This window comes from Schistocerca gregaria, chromosome 1, assembly GCF_023897955.1.
Source record: "Schistocerca gregaria isolate iqSchGreg1 chromosome 1, iqSchGreg1.2, whole genome shotgun sequence".
Lineage (NCBI taxonomy): Eukaryota > Metazoa > Arthropoda > Insecta > Orthoptera > Acrididae > Schistocerca > Schistocerca gregaria.
This window is the reverse complement of record NC_064920.1, coordinates 868,614,011-868,628,367: the sequence shown is the minus strand read 5'-3', so window position 1 is coordinate 868,628,367 and position 14,357 is coordinate 868,614,011. Positions and strand designations below refer to the sequence as shown.

Sequence of the window (14,357 nt, the reverse complement as noted above, 5' to 3'; positions counted from 1 at the left end):
CCATCTACCATTATTGGGCCTTTTTTCTTCGAGGAAATGCATGATTCTGGTTTTGTAACTGCTACCCAAACGGGTGAGAGGTACGCCGATATGTTACAGAATCGCATCATCCCCAATCTGGCTGATGAACACCTGCTGGAACGTAAGATGTTTAAGGAGGATGCCACTCCATCCTATATTGCTAGACACGTGAAAGATCTCTTGCATGGGTCGTTTAGTGATGATTGTGTGCTCAGCCGCCACTTTCGTCATGCTTGGCCTCCCAGGTCCCCAGACCTCAGTCCATGCGATTATTGGCTTTGGGGTTACCTGAAGTCGCAAGTGTATCGTGATCGACCGATATCTCTAGAGGTGCTGAAAGACAACATCCGATGCCAATGCCTCACCATAACTCCGGACATGCTTTACAGTGCTGTTCACAACATTATTCCTCGACTACAGCTATTGTTGAGGAATGATGGTGGACATATTGAGCATTTCCTGTAAAGAACATCATCTTTGCTTTGTCTTACTTTGTTACGCTAATTATTGCTATTCTGGTCAGATGAAGCGCCATCTGTCGGACATTTTTTGAACTTTTGTATATTTTTTGTTCTAATAAAACCCCATGTCATTCCAAGCATGTGTGTCAATTTGTACTTCTCTGTCTACATTATTCCGTGATTTATCCAGTTTTCAAATTTATACTGACTTTTTGATCACCCGGTACATTAATATTGCAGAGTACTCATTGTTATACCAATGGTTGTGAACCATTCACCTGAATGTACGTAAGTGTCCTTTGTTTCTTTCACTGATTATTCTGTGCAAATCTTCAACAGCTGTAATTTGGATAGAAATATTGTATACTTGTTTAGTTTTTCAGTGTTAAGGTGAGCACAGTTGTGTGTGAGTTACATAATTTAGCTTCAATTACACACTAACTCAAAATACATATTGACTGTGCTAGCATATTGGATGGATGAAAAAACATTCACTCATTATCTGTCGATGTTAATCAAGAGAAGGTAAGAAAAATGTTTGTTTGAGACTCTACAAAATTATCCCATACCCTGAGCATAAGTATTTTCAGGTCATGGAATACTGTTGCATGTACGTAGTATGTATGAAAATGAGTGTATTTTTGTATTAAAAGTTGCCAAGTGGGAGAGTTTATGCTAATGCGTCTGAGTGTGTTTATGTGGAAATACTGCAATAAAAAATGGATATATTTCATACACTTGCTCTGTATAAGTAGAGTAAGAAATACATCAGTATGTTGTGAATTAATTGGAGAATAGTATTTAAGCTGAAATAATAAATACTATTAAAGATATCAAAGCAATAAAATTATTTGTAATGGAACTCTGTGTTACTTAATTTTTGTGTGGCTTTCAAATTATGCATGAAATTTGTAAAGTTCCTGTATTTGTTCCATTATGAGACCCATAACTTTAAAATAATTGACAATAATTTTGTTATAGTTTGTAGACGAAATTAGAGCTGTAGGCCACTGCTGTCACAAGCACACTTTTTTGTCTTTGCTAATTTTCAGAGTGGACAGCTAGATAAAAGAAAGAGAGATAAAGTGAGTAAGGTTAGTACACCTAGATGGCAGCAGGGTGTTGTGGAATATGTTCAAGCTTAGTTGTGTGTTGCTATTATTCAATATATAATAGAAATTGCTGTTCATTGGATACATTATTTTTTAGTATTAATCTGTTTTAAATTTTCAGGATTTTGAACACAACACATCAGCCACAGTAAGTCAAGAAGATATAAAAGCCCAGCCAAGGCGCTCTCTGCGTATATTTGGGAGGGAGAAACAAAATATTTCTCCTTGTAAAGGAAACAGTCTAGTTACTAAAGACATTCTGCCAAATGTTGATTTTAGGGATAATGGTAGGCAGATGCTTTCCAGCACACCATTGCCCTTCCCTTTCATTTCCTTGGGAAAAGAAAAGACACAGGATGAACTAATCACTCCAAAGAAAGGATCATTCCTGTCTCCAAAGAGATATGACTGCATTCCTGACAGTTTGGATTGTGGAGGTACATGTGATGCTCCAGCTTACTGTAGAAGAAACAAAACAAACAGTGTGGAAGCACAGAATACAAGGCCTCGGCGCTCTATGCGACTTTCTGTGAAATATTTGAATAATGTGGAAGAATCAGTTAGAATTCAATACAATCGAACCAATGCTGTACTTCCCACACCAAATGGGAACCTCTCAACTCGACATAGGAATTTACAGGCACAGAATACACCAATATTGAGAACTAATCCAGGCCAAATTAATCTGGGCAGTTATGATCCTGTTAGTCAGTGTTCTCATGCAACAGAAATTATTACCGCGGATCACAGTCCACTGCCTGAACAGAAGTCCCTACAGGCATTTGATTCAGTGATACAAACTGGCAACCACCATACTCAAAGTGATTCTCATCTTCACAGATACAACAATCATCAGTATTCTCATACTGTAAGAGAAAGATATCTTAAAGAACAAACTGATGATTTTACGGCACTCAACAGTCACATGGTATCTTCATCTCAGGAGCAACAACAAAGAGCAATTGGCAGTATTGCGAGAACAGATAAAATAAATTATCATAGTCAAAAGGTTGTGTTGAAGAACAGAAACAAGAGGTGCACAAGAAAAATTGTTCACCATAAAAGTAAGTAATAATGTACAGAAAGTTCTAGTTGAGAGTTATGAATTATTTAAGAATAAAGGAGACAACTCACTGAAAGGCATAAGTGCTGCGTCATTGATAGGTACACAAACAAAAGGTACAGAGCTTTGCTGGCTTTTGGAATGCATTTCCCTTTTCAAGCCAGTAGGAAAAAAATGTCCACGTGCACACCCACCCACACACACACACACACACACACACACACACACACACACACACACACACACACACACACACACACATAACTGACAACACAGGGATCGCTCTGCTGATGCCGGCACTGTGAACTCCCATGTATGCCATGGAGTAAATGCCCATCTACCTGGGGCATCGGGACTCCCGGCAATGGCCATCATGCCAGGTGGCCCTTGCTGAAGCTGGGTAGCCCCTTCGGTGAGGGCCCCTGGTCGGAGCGGGTGGCATCAGGGAGGAAGACATGCCCTGAAGCGTAGTACATCGTCTCTTGCTGGTGGTCAGTTGCCAGCAGTCTCTAAGCGGGCAAATTCTAACTTCAGTGCTAAGAAATATGACCCCAAATCGTTCCCCTCCCTGGCCACACCATGGGAGGAACGCCAGGCTAAGGATGGCAGTGAAGCTTATTTGCCCCAGTACCACGTATGTCTGAGAGTCGATGGGGAATCTTTCATGTTCTCAAACCCTCAGTTTTTTGTGGAGCATTTGGAGGACAGGTTTGAGGAGGTGGAGGACTTGTCCAAAATGCACTCTGGGTCAGTCTTGGTAAAAACAGTATCCTCTGCCCAGTCACAGGCATTACTCGCTTGTGACAAGTTAGGGGATGTTTCTGTTATCTTCACTCCCCATAAGAGCTTAAATATGGTCCAAGGTATTATATTCCACAGGTACCTTCTTTCGCAGTCTGACGATGAGCTGCGCGCGCCAAATTAGAGCAGTGAAGTGTTTATTTCGTCTGGCGCGTCCATCGGGGTCCAACGAATAATCAGGTTGCCACCAGTGTCTTCATCTTGGCTTTCGAGGGTGACATATTCCCTGAGAAGGTCAAGGTCATGGTCTGCCGCTGTGATATCAAGCCATATATGACTGTGCTTTAAGTGCTGGAAGTTCGGCCGTATGACTTCCTGCTGTACTTCCAGCGTCACATGTCGAGATTGTGGACGTTCATCACATCCCAATACTCCATGTGCCCCGTCTCCCATCTATGTCAACTGTGGAGAGCGTCATTCACCTTGCTCGCCAGACTGCAGAATTTTACAGACAAGAGGAAAATCATGGAGTATAAGACCCTAGACCGACTGACCTACACTGGGGCTAAGAGGAAAAATTGAGTGCCTACATCCAGTGGCTGTGACCAGCTCTTACACTACAACCGCTAAAAGAACAGTTGTCACCCCATCAGTTCCTCACATACCTGTCGCCTCTCAGACCCAGAAGACTACACCTGCCTCCTTGAAGGAAGGGGCACTTTCGTCCCAGTTGCTCCCGCACCACCTACTTCAGGATCGAACCTCTTCCCCCCAAACCATCAGGGATATCAGTCCCCACTTCTGAGCCAGAGAAGTGTTATTCTTCTTCAGCTCCTCTCACTGGGAAGGGGTCCCTTGGGTCACTGCCTTCCCAAGTTTCTGCTAGTGGGAAAGATTACACCCGCCAGTGGCTGAAGAGCCCAAAAGCAGCTGATCATAGGGCTTCACCCTCATCCTCAGTCCCAGAGACTGAACAGTGAAGTCCTCTCAGCCAGAGAAACCCAAGGAGCAGCAAGAGGAATCCTAATAGAAGATCCCCTAGACCAAGGGAATCGTGGTGCGTATGCGGATGAGGTGGAGATTCTGGTGTCTGCTGAGGACCTAGATGTCGCCAGACCCTCAGATAATGGATATAGACTGCTCAAGCAAAAAGTCAGTGGCAGCAGGTGGCCCTGAGGCGTAAACTGCCTCATTGAATGTTCCATGTCTTCCCAGTCTCATGACGACGTCATCCTCTAGTGGAATTGTGGCGGTTTTTTCCACTGCCTGATTGAGCTACAACAACTGTTAATCACTACACCTGCTTTCTGCATTGCCTTCCGGGAAAACCTGGTTCCTAGCAATGTGGACCTCTTCCCTCCGTGGCTATAAGGGATACTACAGGAACCATAGTGACTATAATCGAGTGTCAGATGGAGTTTATGTTAATGTCCTAAACTCATATCTGTAGTGCACGCGTGACCCTTCAAACTCCTCTTGAAACTGTGGCTGTCAGAATAAGGACGACACAGGAAATAACTGTCTGCAATGTTTATCTTCCTCCAGGTGGTGCAGTCTCCCTGCATATATTAACTGCTCTGATTGATCAAGCCCCTAAACCTTTCCTACTTTTGGAAGATTTTAATGCCCATAACCCCTTGTGGGGTGGCACCGTGCTTACTGGCCAAGGCAGAGATGTCGAAACTTTACTGTCTCAGTTTGACCTATGCGTCTTAAAACTGGGGCCGCCACACATTGCAGTGTGGCTCATGGTAGTTACACGGCCATTGATTTATCAATTTGCAGCCCAGGACTTCTCCCATCTATCCACTGGAGACCACATGACAACCTGTATGGGAGTGACCACTTCCTAATTTTCCTGTCACTGTCCCGGCATCAGGCCTACAGAAAGGCTGACTGGGAAACTTTCACCTCTGCTGTCACCGTTGAATCTCCCCCACGCGGAAACATTGATGTGATGGTTGAGCAGATGACTACAACAATTGTTTCTGTGGCAGAAAACACGATCCCTTGCCCTTCAGGGTGTCCCCGGCAAAAGGCAGCCCCTTGGTGGTTGCTGGAAGTCACTGAAGCAATGTCAGCGAGCTGTACAGCAGCATAAACGGCACCCTTCCATGGAGCACCTCCATAGTCTTTCAGTGGCTCTGTGCCCGTGTTCACCACTTATCAAACGACGGAAGCAAGAGTGTTGGGAGGGATACGTCTCGACCATTGGGTGCCATACGTCACCTTCCCAAGTCTGGGGAAAGATCAAATGTGTTTTCAGATACCAGACCCCAACAGGTGTTCTTGGTGTTAACATAAATGATGTATTATCTACCAACACAAACGTAATTGCTGAGCACTATGCTCGAGCCTCTGCATCAGAGAATTACCCCTGACCTTTCGCACTCTCAAACGGCGGCTGGAAGGGAAAGTCCTCTCGTTCACTACACGCCACAGTGAATACTATAACATCCCATTTACAGAGTGGGAGCTCCTCAGTACCCTTGCACATTGCCCCAACACAGCTCCTGGGCCAGATCGGATCCACAGTCAGATGATTAAACATCTATCATCTGGCTACAAGCGACATTTCCTCGTCATCTTCAACCGGATCAGGTGTGATTGCATCTTTCCATCACAATGGCAGAGCAGCACCATCATTCCATTACTCAAACCCGGTAAAAACCTGCTTGATGTGGATAGCTATTAGCCCATCAGCCTCACCAATGTTCTTCGTAAGCTGCTGAAACGTATGGTGTGTCGATGTTTGGGTTGGGTCATGTGGCCTACTGGCTCCATGTCAGGGCGCCTTCGGCCAGGGTCACTCTACTACTGATAATCTTGTGTCCATCGAGTCTGTCATCCAAACAGCCTTTTCCAGATGCAAACACCTGGTTGCCATCTTTTTTGATTTATGAAAAGGGTATGACACCATTATACGAGTGGGGTCTACGATGTCCGCTCCCAATTTTGATCCAAAATTTCCTGTTACTTCGTACTTTCTGTGTCCAAGTGTCCAAGTTGGTGTCTCCCATAGTTCCCCGAATATCCAGGAGAATGGGATCCCTCAGGACTCTGTATTGATATGTCTCTCTTTTAAGTGACCATTAATGGTCTGGCAGCAGCTGTAGGGCCATCTGTCTCACCTTCTCTGTATGCAGACCACTTCTGCATTTCATGCTGCTCCAACCGTACTGGTGTTGCTGAGTGGCGCCTACAGGGAGCCATTCACAAAGCACAGTCATGGGCTCTAGCCCACGGTTTCCAGTTTTCGCCAACAAAGTCGTGTGTTATGCACTTCTGTTGGCATCGTACCGTTCATCTGGAACCAGAACTTTACCTCAATGACAATCCACTCACTGTAGTGGAGACATATCGATTCTTAGGACTGGTTTTCGATGCCCAATTGACTTGGCTTCCTCACCTTAGTCAGCTTAAGCGGAAGTGCTGGCAGCACCTCAATGCTTTCCGCTGCCTGAGCAACACCAACTGGGGTGCAGATCGCTCTACACTGCTGCAGCTCTACAGAGCCCTTGTTCAATCCTGCCTTGACTATGGGAGTCTGGTTTATGGTTCGATGGCGCCCTCAGCATTGCGTTTACTTGACCCAGTGCATCACTGTGGCCTACACCTAATGACAGGAGCTATTAGGATGTGTCCGGTGACCAGCGTCCTGGTGGAGGCTAGAGTCCCTCCATTGCAGGTTAGGCCTGCACAACTGCTGGCCAATTAGAATCACTGTCTCCTTTTCCCACCCACAGCATTTCATCTCCCGCATCAGCAGCCCAGGTCAGGGCTTCCTATTGCAGTTGATGTCCAGTCCCTTCTTTCCGAACTGGAGTGCTTGCCTTTATCACCTATACTTGAGGTCCATTCACGTACGTCTCCATTGTGTACACCTAGGTCGTGGGTTTGCCTAGACCTTTCACATGGCCCTATGGACTCAGTTAACCCCGTGTCTCTCCGCTACCTCTTCCTCTTGGTTCTTGACATGTGCCAAGGCCACAAAGTGGTTTACACTGATGGCTGATGGTCATGTCGGCTTCGTGTATGTCCATGGAGGACATACTGAACAGCATTCCTTGCCTGATGGTTGTAGTGTTTTCACTGCTGAGCTGGTGGCTATGTCTCATGCTATTGAGCACATCTGTTCATGCCCTGGGGAGTCGTTTCATCTGTGTACTGACTCTCTGAGCAGCCTAAAAGCTATCGGCCAGCGCTACCTCGTCGTCCTTTGGTAGCGGCCATCCAGGAGGCCATTTATGCCCTGGAATGGCCCGGTCGTTTGGTAGTGTTTGACTGGACCTCAGGCCTCGCCAGTCCCAGGCAATGAACTTACCGTCAAGCTGGCCAAACAGTTTATGCGGAAACTGCTTATGGAGATCAGTTTCTCTGCAACTGACCTGGGTGCAGTACTATGCCACAAGGTTTTGCGGCTTTGGGAGACGAAATGGCATAACCTTAGCACGCACAACAAACTGCTTGTCATTAAGGAGACTATGAATGTGTGGCAGTCCTCCATGCGGGCCTCTCGCAGGGACTCTGTGGTTCTGCGCCGTCTCCCCATTGGCCACGCTTGGGTGACACACGGCTTCCTCCTGCGCCGTGATGACCCATCTAAGTGTTGCTGGTGTGCCTGGCTGACAGTGGCCCATATCTTTGTGAGCTGCCCTCCTTTGGCTGCCCTGCAACAGACTGTTCAGTTACAGGACTCATTGCCATTAGTATTAGCTGACAACGCCTCATCAGCTAATTTAGTTTTATATTTTGTTCGTGATGGTGGGTTTTATCATTCTATATAAGTTTTCGAGCATGTCCTTTGTTCTATTGTGTTCTCCACTCTAATGATTTTGTCGCAGAGTGACTGCCTTTTCCTTTTTATTCTTATGGTCGCCCAGCCATGGTCATCTCCTCTCGTTTTTACCCCTCCTGCCTGTTTCTTGCTCCTCTCTGAGGTTTTATGTTTTGACCATAGTAGTGTTGGATGTCCTTTCGTCGTTCTTCTGGTTCTTCCTTTCCCCTGTTATTGTGCTGTATGTCTCTGCTGTATGCCTCCTTTCTTTTCTTTTTTCCCCTGTGCAATTATTTTACTGGGAACAAGAGACCGATGACCTGGCAGTTTGGTCCCTTCCCCCCTCTTCAGTAGGCGGACAGGTGTCTGTGTCTGTGTGTGTGTGTGTGTGTGTGTGTGTGTGTGTGTGTGTGTGTGTGTGTGTGTGTGTGTGCACGCATGTGTGTGCGTGTTTTTCCTATGGGCTTGTAATTGGAAGTGCATTCCAAAAGCTAACCAAGCTCTGTACTTTTCGTTTGTGTACCTATCAATGACACAGCACATAAAAGTACGTAACTTTTTTTGTGTTGTACGTAATTGGCACAAAAATGTGAGATCTCAGTTTGTTTCTATTTCTACTTCAATATTTTGTAACTTATTTTGAACAATAAACTGTAGAGTACCTACAGTTACAGTTGCGGCCAGTTTCTCACATCATACTAAGGAAGCAAAATATTTGCATATTCCATGACTATACCTATTTGATTTCATTTGTTTATAGCATGCTGTCAATTGATGTTACTGAGTATGTCTCAATGCAGTGCATTCTCATATTCTACTGAATAAGCTTTACTGCACTCTTCAAGGGTTTCTACAACAAACATATTCAGGAAAATCTGACGACAGTATGGTGTCTTTCTTTGCATTAGTGATTAAAATTTTCAAATCGTATTCTGAGATTTATTTTTGCACTGAGGTGACAGAAATCATGAGATACCACCTAATATTGTGCATGTACTCAACGTGTTGCTGGAAGTCCCCTGCAGAAATATTGAGCCATGCTACCTGTATAGCCATCCACAATTTTGAAAGTATTGATGGTGCAGGATTTCGCCCATGACCTGATCTCTCGATACATCTCATAAGTGTCCAATTCATGTTAGGCAATCTGGGTGGCCAAATCATTCACTTGAATTCTGCAGAATGTTCTAACTATTCCAAAAAAAGTTATGGCCCTGTGATATGACACATTGTCATCCATAAAAATTCCCTCTGTTTACTCTTCTATTGTTACATTCACCAGATTTTTTAGTTCCTCCAGAATTACTTTGGATATCGTGTTCAGCCAGATTCACAAGTGGAAATTTTTCCCAAGAGACATCAAATTCCACGTTATCACTAGAAACTGACAAATTACTTTACTTTCTAGAAAAGATCACTTTCCATTTATAAGAAATTCAGCCTCATCATTGAATTAATGAATAGAACTGTTTGTTTATATGAATGTTGCATAATCTTCTGAAACTTATGGAGGTAATCGAGTTTTGCTACTTTCAGATGTAAAGAGTTTGTCTTTAAAGAAAACCTTCTGATACGATTTAAGAGAGAGGTTGGTGTGCTGTAAACTTCTGCCCATAATCCTTTCATAAGTTTACTGTCATTATGCATCAAATTTGCAGCTTTAACATTTGTTCTACTAACTTTTAGCCATACCATTTTTATGTGGTACTAGGAGGAGGAATGATTATTTCTGATTCCATATTTGAGTAGATTACTGACTTCTTTATTGTTAAATTATTCTGACATCTTTACCACATCATTTTTGTTCATTTTTTTCTTCAGTTACAAATGAAAGCTCCTGTTACTGCTATAGCTTGTTCATATACCTGATTAGTTCAGAATTTTTCAATATGGAAGTTCAAACTCTGATTTCTGTAAGGTAGGCTGTCCTAGATATCTTTAAAGTTGTCATGTTCCTAAACTCACTTGTTTATGAGCATTTCAGATTTTTGTCCTTTGTGGTTTTTTTTTCATTAACCAGCTTGATCTGCAGTTATCTTCTGTGGTGTTGCCATGTGTTTGCCAAAGTCTTCTGTTCTGTCATATGTAAGCCAAAAATATTTTCAAATAACATTTTTAAACAATATGTGCTGTTCCATTCAAATTTACATATTCACATGAATTCAGCCACTGATTTATTTAATTCACTTGCTATCAGATTTGCTGCTTTCCGATTGTCCTTTTGTTGTTTTTCATACTCTGCGTTTTGATCATTTGTTGACTCAATTTACATTTAACTCTGTAATGTCCTTCAAGTTTGTCAACATTGACTTTACAAGGTTTTTTAAATGGTTACTCATTTCATTCACTTGAGTAGAAACTGTATTATCTTGCAGTACATGCTTAATTTTTTTAGCCTTTATGTATGTCTTCCTGTGGCCGGGGCCCATAACATTTCATAAAAAGTACTTAGTGGTTATAATTCAAGTGCAGCTACTCACAAAGATCCAGTATGGGTCATAATTATCATAGGGCAGCAAAATTTGGTAGATATAATTTGGTAGATATGCTAATGTGTTAATGCGGAACTGAATTGTGCTGTAAAACAAATGAGATCCAGTTGTGGGCACCAGCTTCAAATATGGCACTGTACACCATTATGATGGTATGACGTCCATGCTGTCATCTGACAAACCGTAATGTGTCAACAATATGGTTATTGAGAAGAATGACCACTTGCTCTTAGTGAAACTGTTTTGTGTCCAGCAGCAATTACAGTGTTGCATTGAGAGAGTGTCACCTATTGCGAGGTCTGTGGAGAAGTCAAATGTCATTAAATTGTTTAAAGAAGATGGTAATGAAATCTGAAAAACGTGAGCGAGCTTGGTGTGGCACGTGGAAGAGTAAGGCATCCTATACCAGTGGAAGTCAAGGTTGCTGTTACTGCAGTTGACCATGCAGCATATGCCTCGAGTAGTGCTAGTGTTCATGCAGTGTCACAAGGGCTGTCAGCGATATGGAAAGTTATGCAGTCCATTTTTTGTTCCACTATCACTTATTCCAGCACCTGCCATTTTGGAATATGTATGATGCTTGAGTGCAGGAATTTTATTATGATACTCCATTTTGAAACAATTTCAGATGGCCAATTTCAGTATTTTGATCTTCCCTCTGTATGTATAGTGTATTTTGGTATTGAGGCTGGCAGAATCAATAATTCTTATCTGTTCATCGAATTTCAGGAAAACCAGAACCCTGTAGTACATCTAGTCAGATCCATTAGCAAAAGTTGCTTTTGAACTCATTGAACACTTCTCACATTGTGTCCATATCCCTTCAGTTTTTTGTCAATTAGGCTTTCACTCTACTTAAACCTGTGATTGAGTCTCTTTCCATTTGCAGCAACTTTCTAAAACTGATATTGATTTTCATTAACTGATTAAAAAAGTTTGAATCTGTTAATTTAAGAGATAGCTGACATGAGTCCATTATCAAGCTACATGCTTGAAATAATTTTCACACTAGACATTCACAACAAACATGCTTGAAATAATTTTCATACTATACATTCAGAACAACCCCACATAAATCGCTGTATTTTGTAACAGTTTTAATCACATGAATTTCAAATTCTATAGCTGGTAAGTTGAAGCCTTCCCCTATTGCAGCAGCATAATCAGGAAATTTATTCACAGTATTCTCCAGTTTCTCTTTAATCTGCCAACACAACTTCAGACATATGATTATCTTGTCTTTTTTTTATTATACTTAATGTCACACAGATTATTTCAGCTTCTGAATTTGTAATAAAAATGTCACTAGATGCTAGAGAGCTTTTTATGGCAGTAAACACGCTTTCATCCTTGGCATCAAGTCTATTTTTTTAACATTTATTTCAATCTGAATATAGGACTTCACTGTTATTCACTTATTTCACTTGGCTTATTGTTTCTGATTTTATGTGGCAATATTACCTTTAACAATTGATACTAATTCTGCAAAATTACTTTATATACTCCTGCAGTGTACTAAAATCAAATAATAGTGTTTTCTCTTTTCGGTTGTAAGAGTGATCCTTTTCTTTTGAGAACAATGTGGCTGATCTCTGTTCATTTTTAGCAAGCAGTTATCATCAACGTAATTAAGATGTTCCTCTGACCTAAAACCCACTCAAATGCATGCCAACGTGCATCCAAGTAGCAAACTGCTTTGTTTAGGGACACCTGATTTATTGAAGGGCACCCTGTTGTTCTCCTTCTGACAATAGACCAAAATTGATTGTGGGTGTGATGCTGCAAATAGCGAATTGTTGTTACACCTTTATGTGATGCTGGCTGCCTTCACCAATCCAGTCATCCATCTACATGAATGTAACATTTGTGTTTTCAAATTGAGTACTTTGCTAAGTCTGAATAAACCACCAAGGTGTTCTGTGGTTTTCTTAAACTGCACAAAGCAACTGTGGAAATTGTTCCTTTTGAAAAAGACAGGGCCAGTTTATGTCCCCATTCCAGGCTTTTGCTCTGTCTCCAGTGACCTTCTCAACAGAACATCAAACCCTTACATTCCTTGCTCACTTCTGAGTAACCTTATGACTGCTTTTCCTAACTGCTTGGTGAACCCCATGAAGTTCTGTTTTTACTTGTAAAGTACTTCTATCGTATGTTTCTAGATCCACTACTGTGACACATCATCCACAAAGCTGTTCAAAGCAATATTCATTACAATTCAGTACTTTCGATTTCACTTTGTTTTTCTGGTGTGAGTGGTGTGTAATAGGAGGGTGAGTCAAATGAAAACCTTAAATTTGTAATAACAAATCAAAATTTTGCGCTCTTATCCTGTAAGTTAGTAAGCAGGCTACAAACATCATGCAGAATAGCCTGTAGGTGGCAGCATAGTGCCAATGCAACCATACCGTCACAATATGAGAATAAAGATGACCACCCCACTTGTGACTTGCACCATGGAAGAACAGCATTCTGTTATTCGATTTTTGCTTAGTGAAGGTGTGAAACCTATTGAAATTCAGTGATGAATGAAGGTTTAGTATGGCTGAATGATATTGCAGCATGTTTACAGATTAGTCATGGGTCAGCGCACCACACTGTGCACGATGTACTCCAGTTTCACAAAGTGTCTACGAGATGGGTGCCATGGCAGCTGACTCCTGAAATAAGAGAACGACGTGTTGATGCTTGTGAAGAACTTCTTCAGCACTTTGAAAGAGAAGATGATTGGTTCCTCGCAAGAATCGTTACTGCGGGCGAAACCTGGGTTCACTTGCACCAACCGAAAACAAAGAGAGCGAACAAGGAGTGGCGCCATTCCTCATCACCAAAACCAAAGAAGTTTCGAACAGAACCGTCAGCAGGGAAGGCTACGCTGACTCTCATTTTGGATGAAAAAGGCATCATTTTGGAGCATTACATGCCTAGAGGGACCATTGTCACCAGTGCATCACACACAGATCTCCTAAAAAATCATCTGCGGCCTGCAATCAAATCAGGGTGATGTGGATTGCTGTCAGCAGGTGTCCTTTTGCAACATGACAACGCAAGGCCTCACTTTGCGCTTACAACAGTTGCAACAATCACAGACCTGCATTTTGAGTGCCTTCCTCATCTACCATACTCACCAGACCTTACCCCAAGTGATTTCCATACGTTTGGACCACTCAGATATGCAATGGGAGGAAAGAAGTTCCATTCTGATGGAGAGGTATGCCATGCGGTGCGTGAGTGGTTGCACGGACTACCAAAAGAATTTTTGCTTAAGGAATTTATGCACTTTGTAAGTGCTGGAGGACTTGCACGGAGCGTGGGGAAGATTCTGTTGACAAGTGATACAGCTTTATACCACTTCTGCACAATAAATAATATTTTTAAAAGTATTTAAGGTTTTCATTTGCATCTAAAACTATCTGTTCAAATTTAATAATTTTTAAGCAATATTCTGGCAACCAATTTGTATCTGCCAACTATGAAATTGCCATTTCATTTTTCTCTGTTGATTTTAGAAATTCTATTCAGTTGATGGCTTTCAGTGCTTTGGTGGAAGATTAAATAATAGTTATTTCAGATTCATGGTTTTGTCCAGGCTGCAGAGTTTTCCTATGTTACAGCTGTTTCATATGTAACTGTATTTACTTGGGATGCACGAAGTGTATTACTTATGACCATGTTTGAATTTACTCTGTTGAG

At 42.2% G+C, this 14,357-nt stretch overlaps 1 protein-coding gene across 10 annotated transcripts in view; it reads left to right on the top strand.

Moving 5' to 3' along the window:
- LOC126273149 (kinesin-like protein KIF22) overlaps positions 1 to 14,357 on the top strand; it is a 277,787-nt gene that overhangs the window by 241,227 nt on the left and 22,203 nt on the right. For all 10 annotated transcript variants that reach the window (XM_049976670.1, XM_049976690.1, XM_049976635.1 and 7 more), the window contains one exon: positions 1,716 to 2,658. In XM_049976670.1, the coding sequence (XP_049832627.1) occupies positions 1,716 to 2,658 (943 nt within the window). The remainder of the gene's footprint in view (positions 1 to 1,715; positions 2,659 to 14,357) is intronic.